The 19,321-nt window shown below is 45.1% G+C and overlaps 1 protein-coding gene across 1 annotated transcript in view; it reads right to left on the bottom strand.

The window, feature by feature from the left end:
• Positions 1-19,321, bottom strand: part of LOC147893422 (CHD3-type chromatin-remodeling factor PICKLE-like) — a 69,790-nt gene that overhangs the window by 31,257 nt on the left and 19,212 nt on the right. The window contains exons 7-22 of the mRNA XM_087386493.1: positions 15,395-15,642; positions 14,999-15,094; positions 14,573-14,712; positions 14,230-14,451; positions 13,837-13,944; positions 13,501-13,551; positions 13,300-13,399; positions 12,232-12,374; positions 12,042-12,145; positions 11,770-11,908; positions 11,392-11,561; positions 11,199-11,265; positions 10,966-11,091; positions 10,726-10,835; positions 10,486-10,564; positions 424-606 (exon numbers count right to left, since the gene is read on the bottom strand). Of these exons, the coding sequence (XP_087242619.1) occupies positions 424-606; positions 10,486-10,564; positions 10,726-10,835; positions 10,966-11,091; positions 11,199-11,265; positions 11,392-11,561; positions 11,770-11,908; positions 12,042-12,145; positions 12,232-12,374; positions 13,300-13,399; positions 13,501-13,551; positions 13,837-13,944; positions 14,230-14,451; positions 14,573-14,712; positions 14,999-15,094; positions 15,395-15,642 (2,086 nt within the window). The remainder of the gene's footprint in view (positions 1-423; positions 607-10,485; positions 10,565-10,725; positions 10,836-10,965; positions 11,092-11,198; positions 11,266-11,391; positions 11,562-11,769; positions 11,909-12,041; positions 12,146-12,231; positions 12,375-13,299; positions 13,400-13,500; positions 13,552-13,836; positions 13,945-14,229; positions 14,452-14,572; positions 14,713-14,998; positions 15,095-15,394; positions 15,643-19,321) is intronic.

Below are 19,321 nucleotides of genomic sequence, written 5' to 3'. Positions count from 1 at the left end.
CACTAGAGTCGAGGGGTCACTCATGACATGGCTCACCAGATACTGAAATCTCAAAAACCACACCCTCCTCTACCACTACGCGAGACGACACCATAGACGCAGCTCCGAGATATCCTCACATCTCACAAGAGAGCCACCATGACGCCAAGATATGCTTTTTGAATATTTTGAGTATTGTTTTGGAGTTATGATTTTCATAGTTTTCTCCTCATTTTTTCTATTCTCCCCTATTTTTCCCTAATTCTTACTATATTTTTTCCTAATTCTGCTAATTGTTTCCTAATTCTCCCTATTATTTCCATTCTCTCTCTCTTTCTCTCTCTCTCAACACACAACATACACATGCACACAAGTGAAAAGGTGGGAGGGAGGAAGTAAAAAGAGTGTCATATGAGGAAGTCCAAGAGAATAGTGTGTGTGGACCTGCTTTCGAGCTCGTTTCCCTTTACCAAGCTCTGCAACTGAATCACGTTGCTTCTGCTCCTCAAACCTTTGCTTCAATAGGTCATCCCAATACTTGGCTTTGCTTTCAGGGTCTGACACTTCTTGAACGCCTTCCATCTCCTTAGCTGCCTCCTCTTCATCTACATATTCAAAATTTGCTACCTGGAAAAATAAAAAGAAAGCATGGCTTCAGTGCACCATGATTGCATTACACATATATGGGCATGTGGACGTTTCTATATGTCTATCTCACTGTAGAAAAAGTCAACACCCAAACTTCTGCAATCTGCAGACTGACGTAAAAACACCACACAATCCTTACACTACACAAAAATTGTGTATCTAAAGCCTTTACCAGAATTAATTTCCAAGGTTCTGTTGAGAACCCACCCTGAAACTCATAAAAAAATAAGACATTAATTTGATCCTCAAACATGCAATTCTTTATTTTAAGAGAAATAAAGCAGATTCCACTAATAAACTTTGCTAAATTTACACAAAACAACAGAGAGAATGTTTACTGAATAAGTATAAACATTTTAGGTCTTAAATATATTTTGGATGGACACGTAAGGGAAATCTTATATAATTCTAATGCAAACAGTCGTCATATATTGCAGAAGTTAGCATTAAAATATTTTGGATGGACACGTAAGAGAAATCTTTCAAAGTAATATTTTGAATGGACACTAAGGAAAATATTATCATAATTTTCATGTGAACAGTCTTCATATTACGGAAGTTAGCATGTGGAGGCCTTACGTGTTACCTCTAAAATAGTAAACAGATGTTAGATAGTGTCATCACCTATATTTTCCCCTTGCATTTGTGACATGTGGTAGATAGCACAAAGATTGTGCATTTGATATACGTTTCAAGACGTAGGAAGATCTCACAAGAGTAGTCAATTTTAACAGTAATTTCTTGTGAAGGATTTAATTATAATACAAATCACTAACTTGATCAATGGGAATTGTTTCAATTATTTGGAGGTCCAAGGACCAAGCCCATGGCATAAAACTAGACTCCAAAAACGATACAGAGAACAAGGGACAAGGCAAAGATATAACAAAAATATCTGAAAGCAAATGTCGAAGAAAGCACCATTCCAAGGCCCGAGCATGATCAAAATCATGCTTAAGTGTGTCGTCTGAAATAGTGATTTCAAAGGCCCGCTTGTTGCTTCCAGATTCCCTACATAAGCTTCTTCCAGGTTTCCATGCACAAAATAATGAAATTTGAGCCTTAACGGCTTGCTGTCCAGCTCAATTACAGCAAGTGATTGCTGTAACTGTCTCGAAGCTGAAATTTTTACAAGCCTAAACCTACACGGCATCTTCATGTGAGAAGATTCTGCGATACTCTGCTGCCTAAGACTTTGGACAAGGCTGTCAGGGGGCCCATTGATTATCATGAATATACAAAACTGGGCAGGCTGGTAGGCTAGTGAGGAAGTCTAAATCATTAACTTGATCAATGGGAGTGTTTCAATTATTTGGAGGACCAAGGCCATGGCATAAAACTAGACTCCAAAAACGATAAAGAGAACAAGGGACAAGGCAAAGATATAACAAAAATATTTGAAAACAAATGTCGAAGAAAGCACCATTCCAAGGCCCGAGCATGATAAAAAACATGCTTAAGTGTGTCCTCTGAAATAGTGATTTCAAAGGCCCGCTTGTTTCTTCCAGATTCCCTACATAAGCTTCTTCCAGGTTTCCATGCACAAAATAATGAAATTTGAGCCTTAATGGCTTGCTGTAGCTCAATTACAGCAAGTGATCTCTCTCTCTCTCTCTCTCTCTCTCTCTCTCTCTCTCTCTCTCTCTCTCTCTCTCGTTTGATTTGAAGAAAAGCACTCATCTTCCATCTACGCGCCATTAATGCTTAAATCAACACTCCAAAGACCTAAACTTAGGCCCTCCCAATCTTCCCTTGAAAGGGTTAAGCTTTAAATCTTCTCAAGGTCCTATAGTAGTTTGTTTTTTGAAGTGGCAAGGCTTACTGCTAGCTTACACATATCATTAGCTGAAATAGATTGCCTATGCCAGAATCTATGACATCTTTTTCTATACCACTACAATGGCCAGAAACAACGACATTTCATAACCAAAAGAAAATTATATAGGGATTCCATTCTTACAATAATAGTTGCACAGCGTGCTCAATTGAGTCTTTCTGAACCTGGCTGAGACCCCAAGCAAAGTTCAAAACTTCTGAAATTTGCATGCCGATAGTAAATGTGTTAAGTCACCTTTGCTATGGTGCATAACATTTAAGACATGCAGGTAGCCAACACATGTCTCTGTGCAGGATTTCTTGTCAATAAGGCAAGCAGAAGGTAATTTACTGCCTGAGTTATGCACAAACATGGCCCACGTTGTCAAATGTCTGAAATGATGAAAATTACTACACAAATGATCTGACTACATGATTTTCAGGTATGAAATGCGCATTACAACTGCTAATCATAAATTGGATTCAACGGAATGACTGCTTCTAACCAGCTTCTCCTTTTTGTTATCACAGTTCCAGAACCTGAAATAAGTACTCTGCACCTGTGATGTCCCATCCTCTGTCCATTTTCATGTCTAGATCCCCTGCATAGAAGGTGGGGAGTCCATAAGATTATTTCAAGGGATCTTCTTCAACGAGTTTTCCATTCCTAGTATGCTCCACCTACAACAACATCCCGACCCCAAAAGGTACTGGGTGTCGATATGGAGGCTGCAAAGTCAGAGTAGTGGGCTTTCTAATCAGTGTAGAGGCGAAAGTCTTCGTCTTTGTGAGTTCCATAATGGCCTGTGCAAACTTTGACGTGCCCTTTTGTTGAAGCTAAGCCAAGGGCTCAGTTCAGCCTGGGGTGAAGGAAAGAATTGTACTACGGGGTACGAGGAGAGGGAGTACAACGGATGTGCGGCCGCGACTGTACGGAGCGGCTAACGACAGACTGTACGGGATTGTATGAGAGGTACGGCGGGAACTGTACGGGAGGTATGGAGGGGGATGGGGGAGAGGGCAGGGGGGAGAGAAGAGAGAGAGAGAGAGAGAGAGAGAGAGACGTATATTAATGTCTACGAAAGACCAAAAAGGCCAATGATACCAACGGCTAAGACACATCAAGATCAGAACATTGTACCACTCCCTCCCTCCTTGCTCTGTCCTCCCCTTTAAGCACTCCCCCCCCCGCCGTGTCATTTTGCCCCCCCGGCATGCTTCGTTCTACCCCACCCGGCCGCATCATTCCGTCCCCCCGTTGCACCTCATTCTGCCCCCCCGCCGAGCCATTCCGCCCCCTGTTGTGCCCCCGCGCCTTTCTCCTCCACCCCCGTTTCTCCTCTGCCTCCATCGCTCCAACTCCGCCTCCCTTGCACATTCTTCACCCCCACCTGATCTTCTCCCCCAAAGCTGCTGCCACCCCCGCCTCTTCCTCCTCCTTCCTCCTGCGCGCTTTCTTTCCCGCCCTCCTTTCAGCTTCTACTCCATCTCCTTTTCCTTCTTCCCGCAAGGCCCGTCTCCAACCCCCCTTGTGGGAGTTTTTCTTCTTTCCTTTCCCACCCTTTTTGCTTCTACTTGGAGGAGCTGCAGTTAGGCGCACTAGCCGCCTGTGGTGGGAATGGGCTGAGTCTTGTGGGCTCCTTCTGAGACCCCTCGGAGCAAGACCTGAGCAAACTACGCTTCTTGAGAAGCCTAGAGGTGTCATGGAGCTTTAGGCTGCTTGCATGTGGCTCCAATTCAGCTCAATTCTCAACTTGAGCGTCAAACCATCTGCAGCTCGAGCGAGGCCTTTTCCTTCCTTTCTTGTTTGGAGCTTTAAGTTAATTGTTGACACTTGGAAGAAAGAGAACCTGGTGGCGACTTCTGTCGGCTAGAAGGGCTCAAATGGCAGCACCTTGGAATCCCCCAGCCAACAAGGTTCTTCTCTCTCTGCAGGACAAACAAGTAGTCAAGGAAGCAATTCAATCCCTCATGGGCAGAGCAGTAGTGGGCCAAATAGTAGGGCTCACCCCTTCCACGAGCCAGATCCGCGACTGGTTATAGGTGAGTTTAGCATTAAAGGGGGACCACATCCAAGAGGTCACCATCCATGGACAAGGAGTCTTCCTTCTCCAGCTGCGCTCCCCCAACACCACACAAGCACTAGTTCAATAGAGCCCCATCTATCTTGGCCCACACCTGGTTTTTCCTTTCCCTTGGTACCATGGCTTTACAGTAGAGGACATGGAGTCGCCCCACCATGTGCCTTGCTTTCCGGTTGACGCTTCGTTTTCCAGAACATCCCAGAGAGTACAAGCCCAATCTCCCTTCCATTGGCAGAGCTTTTCGCATGGTGTTGGAGTCCCCCTAGAGTCAGCCGCATTAGTGGTGGCAGACGAGGGGGGTCCCAAGACTCCGACTGATGATAGAGGCCCCAAAGTCCATCCCAGAGTGGATCCTTCTCGAGACTCTCGAGGGGGTTGAGCTAAGTTAGAGGATTGAGATCTCACGTTTACCACACCAGTGCCCCCGCTGCAGAGAGCATGGATACCAAGCCAAGGATTGTTCTTGAGGCACGAGATGTTCCCATCAGTCTCACAGGATCGTCAGCCAGAGCCACAGGTGGACAGGCAGAGTCACCTGCGCAAGCAATAGCAGCAGTCTCAGACCCCCTGGATGGAGCCCTCTAGTGGGAAGTGGACAAAAGTGGAGCATGAGAAGAAACCTTCCAAAAAGACTCCGAAGAACCGACAAAGGAGAGCCCGTCTTAAGACGAAGGTGAAAGCTGAGGGCGAGGCAGCCTCTCAATCTCACAGAGATCAGACCATGGAGGAGTCGTCCGACCCCTAGGAGGATCCCGTTGGGGAAGAGACTCAAGGCACTCAAACATCCACTCAGTAGCAGTAGGGCCCAAGAGACACGCGATGCCGCACTCGACAGGCTGATAGACTTGCTACGGTGGTAGAGGAGAAGACTCCAGACCCATAGGCCAAATCTCTGAGACCGGCTTTGACCGCATCCTTGGCCTCTTCCACCGCATCAGGGGAGGCTGCCCTCCCCCCCCCGGGCCCTCCTCCCTTTCCGCCATCACCAGCCGCCTCTCCATCTGTCCCAACCCCCCCGCCCTCTCACCCAGCTGTCATCACCCCACCCCCTCCCTTCCCTCTGACTCGACAGTCCCCCTCCCCACCCCCGCAACATCCCGAGTTCCTTCTCAATCAGTGCTCGACTCGCAACCCACTAGCAAGGGTGAGACCTCGCAGAGAGAGGCTTCTTTGTCCTCTCAGAAGCCGAGGCCAACGGTTCCCAGACTACGGCTCCACCTCATCGCACTACTCCCCCTCCTGTCACCCCTCAGCTTCCAGCAAGACCTCTGAGAAAAGTGGCTCGTCCCCCCAATCCTTGAAGCCATTGCTTCAACCTGAGTGACCTCTTCCGAGGGAGTCTTGGAGGTCGGGGCCTTGGAACTACCTTGAGATTCTGGACTCCTATCCTATGCCGTTGGAGGTGACACTTCTGGTTTTGTAGCCTCGGAAAGGGGGTTCGATCCATGCAGTGGGTGGGCTCCCACACACATCCAACTGGGAGGTTCAAGTTCGCTTCCACAGGGGTAGAGAAGTGGACTCTAGCTATGATTGATGCCATGCTTGGTGATAAGTTATCACGCATGATGAAAGATTGGGTCCGTAGGGTTTGGATCTATGGCTAGCCCATGGTGCCAAAGTTAATTTCTAGTTGGGCTTCGTGCAAGAGAAGCCGATCTGTGGCCTAGCAGTAGGAGTGATCAGATTGCCACCCAAGGTTAAGCTAGATCAGTCGCACTACTGGCCACTCCAAAAGTGTGCTGAGTTGTTTGGGGTGGACATTTCCTTTATGTTGCAGTGGGCACGAAAGGTAGGTGTGGAGGCGGTAGCCACTTTGGTATGCCGAAGGACAGATATGGACTACTCGCCTTCCAAACCCCCATCAAAGTCACAGAAGGCAGTATTCTTAGAACAAGCTCCGACTCACAGGCGAGCCTTGTTTTCTGCTTCCCCCTCCCCATGAGTTGGACCATCGTGAGTTGGAACATGCACACGCTCCATGACCATGCTCATAGTCAACCACAGTACTTGATATTTCACCAGGTGTTTCAGAGGGCAGTGGTTGGTTGGGCAATGGACTTCCTTTGATTTAGGAGCATATGTTCTTGGCGGCGGACATCGGATGCCATCACTACCTCCTACTAGGCAAAGACCCAAAGGTTTAGTCCCCAACAATAGGCAGGAGCAGAGGAGTTTTCATCTCGGTCTCGCAGGCAGTTGCCCCAGAAGTTTTCGACCACGGAGAGCTCATTGCAGGGCGAGCAGTTTGGATGGGAGTCCGAGCAAGTGAGTCCAGGATTGGGATCTTGAACGTATATACACCCGCTTGTCGTCCGCACCGCCTAGCTTTCTAGAGGTGACTTTTTGAGTGCCTCTCAGATGTGTACTCTTGGATTGTTAGGCAGCGACTTCAACAATCTAGAGCACGGGGAGGACAAGCACGATGACGCTTCCTTCTCCGAGATGCCCGCAGCGGAGAGGAGCACATGGGAGCAGTTCATCTTTGCGATTAGAGGTAGGGATCCTTAAAGAGAGGCGGAGTTCACGAGGGTCCCAGGCAGCTTGCAGTTTTCCTTTGGCCAATGGAGACAGGATGGGCTTCTAGGCGACTAGACAGATTTTACGTAGGAGACTGGGCATTACATAGGAGCAACTCTACCGACATCTTAGTAGGTACCCCATGTCAAACCACTCCCCAGCGGTACTCTTCCTTGAGCAGCCCTACACCGGTCTTTCCAGAAGCGGATTCGCATCCCGAAGAGCCTCCTACATGAGGAGGTACAAAGGGCAGTAGGCTTGATATGGCATCTGCTTGAGGATGGGCCAGTTGAGAAATGGGCAGCTTGGGTTGCAGATGTGATCCAGAGGAGCAATGAGGAGCTTCGGCCACAAGCCTTGCAACAGAGACATGCACTTTAGGAGCGCAAGAGACCACTGAGGCGGGATCTAGCCTCCATAGAGAGACTTAGGGAGCACGGCCCAGACTCTCAGTGGCTTTGGGACCAACAAGAGGCTGCAAGACTCCTTTTGTAGGCTGCGGAGGTCTGCAAAGCTGAGTTTTTGTATCACTCGTCCCGTGCCAGATGGGTCCAACAAGGGGGTAGGATGACCATGCAGTTTTTTCAGACTACCAAGCTACGCTGAGGAGGGACATAGCTGCAGAGGTTGTGGGATGCCCAAGGACAAATGCATTCAGACCCTCAGGAGATCCTTGAGTTGACCACAGCTTTCCATCGACAGTTGTTTCAGGTAGTGGTGGAGTCCCCTAAGGCACTTATAGCACGCGAGGTAGTCTGGGACCAAATTCCTTAAGTGGTCACACCGGTTTTGAGCACGTCCTTGGAGGCTCCGTTCACGGACAGGAGCTCTGGAAGGCCCTCAAGGCCCTCCCTCCTCAAAAGTGCCAAAGGGAGGATGGCATGACTCCGACTTTCTTCCTGAGCTTCTGGAGCTCATTAGCAAGCCCTTTCGTCTTACCTGTTAGGAGGTCTTTGACTCTAGTTCACTCCTAGACTTTTGAGTGGAGGCTGGATATGCCTGATCCCGAAAGGGGGAGATAAATCAGACATTTGGCAATGGAGACCGATCACGCTCTTGGATATCGCATACAAGATCCTGGCCAAGGTCTTGAGCTTGCGGTTGCGGCCCCAACTTCCAGACATCATTCATGACACATACACAAGTTTTGTTCAGTAGAGAGTATCTTGGACAACATTTTCACTTTTTGGAAGGAGGTGGATTGGGCTAGGGAGAAGTCACAGCCTCTTGTGATTCTTCTCTTGGATTTCGAGAATGCTTATGACAAGGTGGAGTGGTCCTTTCTGGAAGGCAAGGCACGATGCGGAGGCTGACAGATGGATTAAAGGGGTGTCAGCTCTTTACGCGGGGAGCTCCACAATCAGGTGATCATTGGAGGACACATGGGGGAGACACTCTCTTTCACACTCGGTTCGCCAGGGCTGTCCCCTCCTCCCCTTTCTCTTCCTCTTTATAGCAGAGGCTTTGGGCTACTTTCTTCGCTCCCGGACAACTGGGCTTACGGGGATGCGGCTTTCCATCATACTAGAGGAGCAACTGCTAGACTCGAAGTTCGCCAATGACACAGTCTTGTATGTTGAGAGCACCATAGCGAGCTTAGAGGTGGTTAGGGGAGGTCTAGCCATCTACTGTGAGGCTTCCAGGGCTCGAATCAACTGGAACAAATTGATTGGTTTCTTCACAAGTACAGAGGAGGTCCAAGAGGTTCGGGATTGGGGCCCGATGGATCCCACATGGGTAGACTGCGAGATACCTTGGCTGCCAGGTTGGGATCGACACTTCAGCAAAGCAACAGATCGCCGGAGTGTTGGAGAGTGTGCGGCGAAAGCTCTTGTACTGGAGCTCAGCCCAACTCTCTTACAGACAGAGTGCTGGTGGTCAACCAAGTCCTCCTTCCCTCAATCCATTAAGGGAGAGTGGTGAAAGGGACAAACGAAAGATGAGGATCTAGAATAGAACCTGAAGGCATATCATCAATATTCTCATCCAAGGCCAAGCCTAAGGCATCTTTGGTCATGACCTAAGTAGATTCAAGCGCATCACTAGCCACAACTAAAACTGGAATATCGTTCGCCCCAACCCAAGTCAAGTCTAAGGCAGGAGAAAGGCTCTCTTGATCTCAAGATGGTCGAGAAGCTACAGCTCTAACCGCAACCTACCCTTGGGGACAGCAAGTGTTGGGCGCATTGCTGGTGCTGGACGAGTGGGACGTGCAGTTGGTGCTCAACGTGAAAGAGGTGCCAAAGAAGTCCTACGAGAAGGCGTCACATCAGAGACCCCTTGGGAAATCTCTAGCAAAATGCCGAAACGGTCCTACAAATCATATATTGGTCCTGTCTGGCCACAATCTTGACTCTACCAAAAAAGAGAGCAATTTGAACGTTGAAGCATAATATGATCATTTGCCATGTTAGGGTAAAACACGATGACCCTAACTCCACAAACCCCAGACCTGATCGCCTCCGCTCAACAGAAGAAGGCAAACCAGGGGGTGTCTCTGTGACCAAACCAAAAGTAGCTCAAATTGTGGTAAGAAGGCGATGATAAACCTATGGAAGGCTAAGAAATCTGATGAAGAGAGAAGTGATCCGTCTGTCCTCCTCTTCAAGAGCGAAACCCAATGTGAAGGGTCTTGGAGCCAAGCGCCAAGGGGTTAGCCTTGGTGCTCGCCGCCTCAGGAGAATCAAAAGCCACCAGAAGAAGCCTCCTCCCAATACTCGAACAAAGGAAATGCAGGAGTGAGGTCCACAAGCATCCAATCCTTGACCTATGATTCTGGAAGGGTGGGACCCATTGATGCAGGCGAAGAGGGTAGTGGAGCTTTCAAACTCTACATCCTTTTCAACTGTTGCAACTCATCTTTTGAAAATATGCAGGTTCTTGCGACTGATAAAGTGGTCAAGAATTGGCTGAATGCAAATCCATCTGTCAATCAAGGCTGAAAGCAAAGGGGCTGACAGGGAAGCGGCCGAAGGAGAGGCTGAACGGGGCTGGACTGAGACGGGAGACGTTGAAGAAGGGGCCGAGAGGGGTTAGGCTGAGAGGGGAGGGGCTAAAGAACAGGATGAGAGGGCCAGAAGGGCAGGCAGGGGGGCAAAGAGGTGCGGCAGGGAGCAGAAAGGAGGCAGTGGGGAGCAGGCAGGAGGCAATGGGGAGCAGGGAGAGGGAGGCAGGGCAGGGAGGAGAGGGAGAGGGCAGCAGGGAGGGGGGGAGGGGCACCAGGAGGGAGGGGGTGACGGGGAGGAGCAGCAAGCTCAGGAGGAAAGTTACCCTGCTTCAGCCACTTACGATTACTAGCCACTTGGAAATGCTTAATCTATTGTTCTACATGATACTTTCTCATCCAGGAAACAACCATTTCCCTGAAATTAACTTGTCATTTGTCGATCTTGGACACATAAACACATCAATGCAAGTTATTGCTAGACAGGCAAACAAGTACCTTGAAAGCCTTCAATGGATCGTTGTCTTCCTCATCAGGGGTCGTTTCCTCATTTTGAACTTGAGACCTGTCAAGAAGCCTGGATGGCAGAGGATGATAGGTAAACAACGCATGCTAACATCTTTCACAAGTAAAAGCATGAACTAGAATCGAGCAGCTCATATGAATGTGAGGTATCGCCAAATACAGGAGTCCAGATTTGTAATACAAATCGTATTTCTACATCTAAAATTGGAGCACCTGTCTATGGCTGCATCGTCATAATGAATCTGCTGCGACTTTTTGGTTTCATCGTTCTCATCTGCAAAAAGCTCCTTTGCTCCATACCTCAAAATGTCATCTAGTTCTTCCTGTTGAAACAACCAAATATACTCTTTTAGATGTGAAAGAGATGATCAGGTTTGTAAAATGCATGTTCTTCTAAAGATGATCAGGAGCAACATCCATGTGTTGTTCTCTCTGTGAAGAATCTTCAAGCACCTGATTCAAAACTTGCTGTGTCTTTAAACGGCCGACCACCAAGTGCTCAAGCACCATCTTCTTCTTTGTCATTTGCATCATCCTCTCCTCAATGCTTCCCCTTGTGACAAGCCTGTAAATCATTACCTGCACAGAATGATCATAAATACTATGAAAAAACTTTTCCATAACATAGAGGCATCTGGCAAGTGCAAAAGTATTATCAGAAGAATGTCTCAACTTCAAAGGCAAACCTTGTTTGTCTGTCCAAGGCGATGTGCACGAGCCATTGCTTGCAGATCTGCATGTGGGTTCCAGTCACTGCCACAATTCGACTGTTTCACATTGAGCAACTGTTGGGGTAGAAAAAGACACTATGAAACATCCTAGTAGCCCAACCCAGTGGGACAAGAAAGACTGATAACAAACCCCACAAATTTTTAACACCTGTCATAGATTATCACTGTGTCTGCGGTTGCCAAATTTATCCCCAGGCCTCCAGCTCTAGTTGATAGTAGGAAACAGAACCGTTTTGAATTTGGTGCATTAAACCGATCAATTCGAATCTGCCTTTCAGCCCCACTGATACTGCCATCTATGCGCTCATAGCTCCATTCCTAGTTGAGACCAAAAATTCAAAATCCATAATATAAATTCAGAACATAAAGACTTTGCGAGTACACAACACTCTGAAGTATGACCACAAATAGAGCCGTCAGGGATAAAGGAAAGAAAAGAGATCACCAAAAAAAATTACAAGAAAGAGGTCACCAAATTTATCTGCATCCAACAGCTTAAAAGTTTTATACAGCTCAAAAGAGGAACCTTAAAAGTTAGCCAGTCTTCTAGGATATCGAGCATGTTCGTAAACTGAGAATATATCAAAACTCGGTGCCCTTCAGCTTTCAACTTCACCATCATCTTGTCCATAAGTAAAAGCTTGCCTGACGCTTCTAATAACTGCCTGTCTCAAAGCATTGCGGATGGTTATGTTACTTTAGCCTAGCAACATTTCATCACCTTATCCCACAGCTAACTTGACTTCAACCTTAGATGAATTTAATTGGGTGTGACTCATAAAAAAGAACCCATCAGACCTGAATGTATCGTGAGCCTTCTTCGTCTCCTGTTCTACTCCTTCAAGCAGATAAGGATGTCCACAAAGCTTGCGAAGTTCCATTACCACATTGTTGAGAGAGATCTATGAAATAAAGTTCAAAGATCACTAATTCCGAACCCATAGCTAGAAAATGTGTTTAGTTGCAAATTTATACCCTCAAAGTGCACCTGTGGACCACCCCGTCGAGATAAGATTTGATAATTCCGTGTTAATATAGCCTTGTAATATTCCTTCTGTAAGGGGCTTAGTTCCACTCGCAACAGCAGCTCTTTCTTCGGTGGTAGCTCCTTCATTACATCCTTTTTAATTCCTGCATTCAGATAGGCAGATTTTAACAAACAGTCTTTGAACAGCTGTTACATATTGGAAATTTTGCCAGCTTACACAAAATAATGGCCAGCCTTCTGATCAAAACAATACACATAGGTATTTCTGGATTGCAGAAGCCTCCCTCCACACAACACACTTCATGTGTTACATAACAGGAGCCAGCAGCAAAACTTCGGTTGCAATTTCAAGAGATGACTTCTTTTGTGTACGAGGATGGAACCTTGAAATGGAGAGGAGGGATAGCTATATAAGGAGAAATCTATCATAATAGGAGTTCAATTTGCTAGAAGTTAAGCTGAAATTGTCGGGATGCCCTAAGACATTAGAAGATGTAAAAGAAGATGGAGAATGCTACCCTGGGCTCTGATACGTAAACCTTCACGCCGTGGTTAAACAGCTCCGTAAAAGACTGCATCAATTTATCTTACCCTTATCATAACATTAGCAAAAGAAAACAACACATCTGTCGGCTTGACCTCTCCTCTTGCACTCCTAATGTCATCCAATTTTCCCTTCCTTTGGTGAACCATGTTTATTTTTCAAAAAAATCCTATCAGTAACACCCTGATGGCACTTAGATGCCTAAATAACTGAAAGAAGACATATTTCCTTAAGTTTCATCAGATTAAAAAAGCTTCATGGCACTTAGATGCCTAAATAACTGAAAGAAGACATATTTCCTGAAGTTTCATCAGATTAAAAAAGCTTCACGGCAAAGGAAGCATCACTTCACCACCATGAACACCATGCATAACTTTACTACTCAAAGAGGAGTCAAACAGGTTTCACTCCAAATAAATTCGCCCCCAAATTAAAAAGCCCAAAATATAGAAACCAAGGGCATAGAGCAAACTTAGAATACCCTAATTGACCAAGCATGCGCTTTGAGTTAATGTTTAACTCACTTCTAAGAAGATGGGGTGCCAACATTTTATGCAATCGTCCAACTTGCTCCTCTTGGTTGAGATCTCGGAATTCTTGCTGAAAGTCTTCTAAACTGGCAAACTGAGACATTTATCTAGTTAGTTATGTAACTTGCAACCACTGCAGAATTTGTAAACCCATAAAACTATTGCTTCCTGCTGCTAACAAATCGCTTCACCAACCTTGCCAGCATCAAGGAAGTGCATCAGCATGAAAAGCTCATCCAGATTATTCTGCAGGAATGATTAGATAAGTTGATTTGCCTTTGTAAAAGGTTGGCTCAAAGACCTACTTGCCTTTTAGAACCCAACACAAAACTCAATGCACTGCATACAGTTTTCTAAATCCAAGATTGTTCTCCCCAAGGTTGAACCTCATGTCTATGAAATAATTACACATCTTCTCAGAAAAGAGTTCTGCCCCAATAAATCAGCTTCTTCATCCCTAAGGTTACTTATTATCCTTGTGTCTTGAAACTCACGAAACACACACACACATCCCTATACTAAGGTACAAACCTGCAACGGAGTACCGGTGAGTAACACTCGGTGCCTTGTGACATACTGATGCAAAGTTTGGAAAAGCTTTGAATCTTTGTTTTTTAGACGATGACCTTCATCAACAATCTTTTACAAAGAAAGGCAACAATTCAATAAATCTGTCCGAAAAAGTGTACAATGGAAAAGAAACAGTTTACATTCCAGCCTGAATGAACACAATTTATGCAAATGGGAATGCATGGGCAATATCTGGCAGCAAACCATAGGCAGGTCCTGAAAACCCTTTAAAATTGCTTATGAGAACAACGCCATAAAGAATAGCGTATGTGCTCAAATAAACATTAGGGAACAGCAGCAAAAGACTTCACAGGAACACTAACACATGAACCCACTTTAAGATGAAGGAATTACCAGACACTCCCACTTGAATGATTTCAATATTGACGTGTCTGAGTTTATCATCTCATAGGAAGTTAGAAGAACATCAAACTTTATCCTATCCTGCTTGCTTTGCTTCACTGGAAGAGGCTTCTTTTTCTGTTTCTTCTTTTTTTTAGGAGGTTTATCCTTTGGAACATAGAATTCAAGTTCCCTTATGATGGCACGTGCTGGGGCTGTTCCAACATACATGACCTACAAAGGTATAACAGTCAGTCATGACTCATAAAACAGAGGCAAAAAGCACAATCTCCATCATTTAAAATTGGCAAAAAATCATGATTTCAAGCATCAACTTATGAGACGTAAATCATACAGTGTTCATCTGAGGTGCCCAGGTAGAAAATTCACGTTCCCAGTTGCGCAAAGTAGAGAGAGGTGCCACCACTAGATGAGGAGGAGAAACACCTTCATCCATGAGAGAAGCCAAAAAGGATATGCTCTGTATGGTCTTTCCTGTTTCCCATCCTGCTGTTAGTTCTAGAACAACAAAGGCCTTTGCTAAAACAATAAAACTAAAATAATATAATATTGAAAGAAGACGTTATAGCACTAAGCAGACACAGAAACATTCATTTCTTCACGACAAACTGCTTCTTTTACAATAGATTTTCTGAATACTGTTGACCTTGATCCAACAAACTTGCATATATACAGCTACTAACAGATACATTAGTGTCAAGCAGAAGGTTAAAAGACAGACAAGGACGGCAGGGGGAAGAACTCTGCAGTGAACTCTTACCAAGACCCATTTCATCCGCAAGAATGACGTGCTTTCCTTGTTGCCAAGCAAACCGCAAAAAGTTCAAGCCATCCAGCTGATAAGGATGCAAGACACCTGGGAACAGTCCCCCAAATGAGAAATTTTGCCATTCTGCATGACATAGCTAGGAGACCATGGCATAAACAACCTCAAAGATGTCTCCATGATCCATAATCAGGGTGCGAAAAAAGGAAAACAGCAAGTAGCAGCTAACCAATAGCTTGCGATGGAAGATCTACAAGCACTTAAGAAAAAGGTGCAGCATAGCGGAAAGCCATAGAAAAAAAGGCACCTATGAACCCACTTGAGGCTGCAGGCATATAATGAGAAGATAAGTAATAAAATGAGTACAAACAGTGAATTTGTGCCTCATACCTCCACTCAAAAACTTTGGAGTTTCCTCAGATGCTTTAAAATCTCTGCGCTTTTTTTTTGCCTCCCTGTTTTCATGCATTGACCCCTTTCTCTTTTTGGATGTGTTTAGGGCACCTCTGGCCTTGATTGCATTGAACCTGTCAATCTGAGGTTGGAATGTTTTGATATCTTCCTCCACTTCCCAGGATATATCCTCATAGCCAAGCTCTTTCCACTTAACAAGGTATTCCTTTATGTTCCCAGTCTGCCTATTCAAATGATGCAGAAGATTGTCAAAGAAACAATTGTAGATATCCTAACCATTTGAGGTAGAACAATCAAAGGAAAAGAGTAACAAGAATCAACAATTCTTAAGCTCTGCTTTACATTCTTTTCAGAAAAACTCTTAGCCTTTCAAAATAGAAAACGTGCATTAGATTGAAGATCCATTATAAGCAAGTCCCTATGCTGAGACAATACAAAATCAAGAATATATTTCAAGTGGGAGCTCCAACATAGGAAAGTCTATATCCAGAAAGAAAGTTTACTAGAAAGACAGAAGGTCTATAAGACTGAAAAAAACCAGTAACAATGAGGCAAGTAAGGGGTGGAGCCACTAAGGCAGGCATCCACACCCAAGACTGATAACTAAATCTTTTTTTTTCAAATGAGAGAGAACAGGATAACGAGATACACCAGTGTATAAGAGGCCATCAAAGATCACTACTAAGAAGACCGTAGGTCCTTCTGTCCGCCTATGTATTGAGTCCTCTATACATTCTCTAGGGGACTAGGGCCCCTGGATGATGGTGGATATCCAAAATAATCTCGATAGACATGGATCCGGTGAAGACTGGTGTCATAAATGGATGAAATCAGCGATAGGACGTTGCTAATGGTCAACCTGGGTAGCTTGCCCGTGCCTTGCTCTCTTCCTCTATGGGCTATTCTCGCTCCCCTCACCTATCTCCCCAAGTCAGAGTGTCTCCAGTCCTCATCTGTGTCAACACACCTGCAGGTCTGTCATGCCATACTCCCTAGGTCTCTGTTGCATCGTCTCCCTGAACGAATGGTCCATGTCATCTAGGTGGAAGAAAATATTGGTCATCCTTCTTGACCTCCATCAAGACCTTCTAACCTTGTCTAGGCAGTCTGATCAGTTGATCGTTGTGTCGTTGGACTTCGTGGAAGAAAGTCACCCCAAGTCTCTGATCGGGGTTGACAAAGAAAGCTGAAAGTGCTCCTAATCTATCCTTGAATATGCAGAGGTGTTGTCCTCCGATCTCCTAGTATACGAGAATTAAAGAAGAAGTGCTCTCCAAGCTCAACCTTCTACATGTCACATAAGGTGCAAAGCCATCCCTCACGAGGAATGCCCTATGTGCATCCTGACTCAATACGTGATCAGAATGAAGACACTCAAAACTGCACAATATGAATCCTCAAAGCATGAGGGAGATGCCAAGAGAACCAATGAAACTTGCAAGCCATGATCTCTACAGAAGTTGAGCTTGCCGAAAGCTCATGGGAACTCCTCTCAAGGTGAAGACATGGTCTAGAGTCACGTGATCAGCTCGAAAACATGCCTATCTAGTGGCGATGAATCCCTCACACTCTACAAACTAGCTAACCTAAGTGTCAAGCACCGAAGCATAAACGTGGCATGTCCAACCATGTAGTTTTCCGCTCTCATGGAATCCCTTGTCTTATGGATCCAAAACGATGGTTTAAGGGTCCCTATGTGAGGGAAACTGGTGCAAATTGCTTCATTAAATAGCTTTCTCAAGATCAAGACCAAGATACTTAATCCATATGTAATGTATTTGGTACATAATCCCTCATGATCTTTGGCTCGGCCATGGTGTCGCTTCAGAGTGTGTCTTTAATGTTATTGGTGATTGACAGAAAGTAGGATGGGGAGGCTATAAGAGATCTAGAGGCAGCTCATGGAATGTTGTAGAGTGCACGTGCATAGGACCGCCACTCCAGAAACTATCCTTGCAATTGCTAGTAATTCCCCCTCATTCTCACATATGAACTCCCTCCTCTTTCGACAGAGCATATGGCGGTATGTTATGTAGTCTTCATCTGTAGTCTCGAATCTGAATTCGTGATGTAATGCCTTAAACACATCATGATACCAGCTATTGAATAGGACTGATCCAGTGGGTAGGAGGTGAGTGGGCTTAATGCTATAGAATAGATTTTGGCATCGTGGAAAGAACAAGTAATTGTAGTGACTCTATCTTCTAGCAAGAGTGTGTGATCAAGATCAACAAGCAAAGTAGAAAGGCAAGCGGCATATATTAGCTCACAATCAAAGTAAATATCCCGGTAGGTAGAGTGTATATGAGGTGTTAGTGTCTAATGTATGGTGTCGGATGGACAAGCTAAAAAACAAATAAGTATGGTCAACTCCAAGTGGTGGCGACAAGACAAAATATAAGTGATCTAGGTGTTGGAATGTAGCAAGGCCTCGGATCATTAAATGAAAGAAAATTCTGAAAGAGATCGTTGGTAAAATGTGTATAGATGTAAATCGTTTATTGTTATGTTATGTTGAAATAGTTTCGCCAACGATTTGTTTGCAACGATGATAGGGACTTTCATGCACATTTAAGGTGGGTTAATTTGTTAGTCATGTGCCTAAGGGCAAGTGCCCAAGGGCAAGAATATGGCTTATAAGTTAAATGAGGATCCAAAGGCACTAAGGTTACTATGCATGGGGGAATTGGTACCTAGTAAAGCAACTAGGGATCAAAAGGAGTCTTCCAAGGAATTGGCGATGTCTTGATACACACTACGAAGCAAAAAAGATAAATAGTCACGAATTGACATATGAGACCCAAGCTAGGTGGACAGGGCCTATTGGTGGGGTGGAAAAGCTGTGTCAATACATGTGATTGTTTTGGAGTGCTAGAGAATTGGAGTACAACAATCTCGTATCAAAGCTAAAAGTTGGCCGTTGGAAAGGTCCTTGCAACCCTGAGACCATTGCAATCCTCGCTAGATCGTGCATATAAGTGTTAGGAGCGCTTGAGCACGTTGTGCGTGGTACAAATAGTGGTGGAGCTCATGCCTGGCATCTGACATAACTAACAACCACTACTTTGGCAGATAGAGATTCAAATGAAAGTGGAGTTCGGATGGATTGTGCTGCTCGTCAGTCAAGTGTGGTTAGAGTTTGAGGTCTAAGCTTGACGAGGGTATCAAGCAAAACGTTGAAGGTACTTCACTTTAGGCCTCTGTTTATGATTCGACGACTAATCCGTGTCTGACTAATTGAAAAAGAGATTTCCCTTGGGATGCATAATGCTTGCTCCATCAATGGTACATTAAGAGTTGGCACTGGAGCGGTAGATTGGCACGACCCAAACTGTTTTGTAGTTCGTACACTTCAATTGTTTTTTGTTCGACAAAAGTTTGATTGGGGTTTTGGGTGCATAATACTTTGAAGTGACAGCTACGATACATGGGTGGTTGCACATAAGAATCTGAAGCAAGTGTGAAGATTGTAAGACAGCAGACTAAGTGGAGTTATCGAAAAGAGCAAATCGGCATCTCAATACAAACAGCAAATATTTTGCACCCACAATCAATCAACGATCGGTGCCTTTGCTAGTGGTGGATTGTATGTTCCTAGGAACGGCCTATGCCTAAAGTTGAAACTAGCTCTCAGACTTGTGAATCAAGAGGATCATAGAATTATGTGGGATTTCAATCACATCAAAGCAAGGTTGTGGTCGATCACGTTTTTTGCTAGTATAGGAAACAACATACTAGTCTTTAGTTTAGATGGAATTGTTGCATTTATTTTTTTCAGAAAAGAAAATTCCAAACGAACACTAGAAAAATCAAAACCCTACCACTTAGAAATAGAAATTGAAGATGACACTTCACTTTTGGACCCCATAGTAGCATCAGGAGTTAGGCCAAAACAACAAGTAC

Source organism: Dipteris shenzhenensis, chromosome 15, assembly GCF_047967505.1.
Source record: "Dipteris shenzhenensis isolate YYH24624 ecotype China chromosome 15, Dip_SZ_1.0, whole genome shotgun sequence".
NCBI classification, from domain to species: Eukaryota; Viridiplantae; Streptophyta; class Polypodiopsida; order Gleicheniales; family Dipteridaceae; genus Dipteris; species Dipteris shenzhenensis.
The sequence above is the reverse complement of the archived record's forward strand: the minus strand, read 5'-3'. Positions and strand labels throughout refer to the sequence as shown.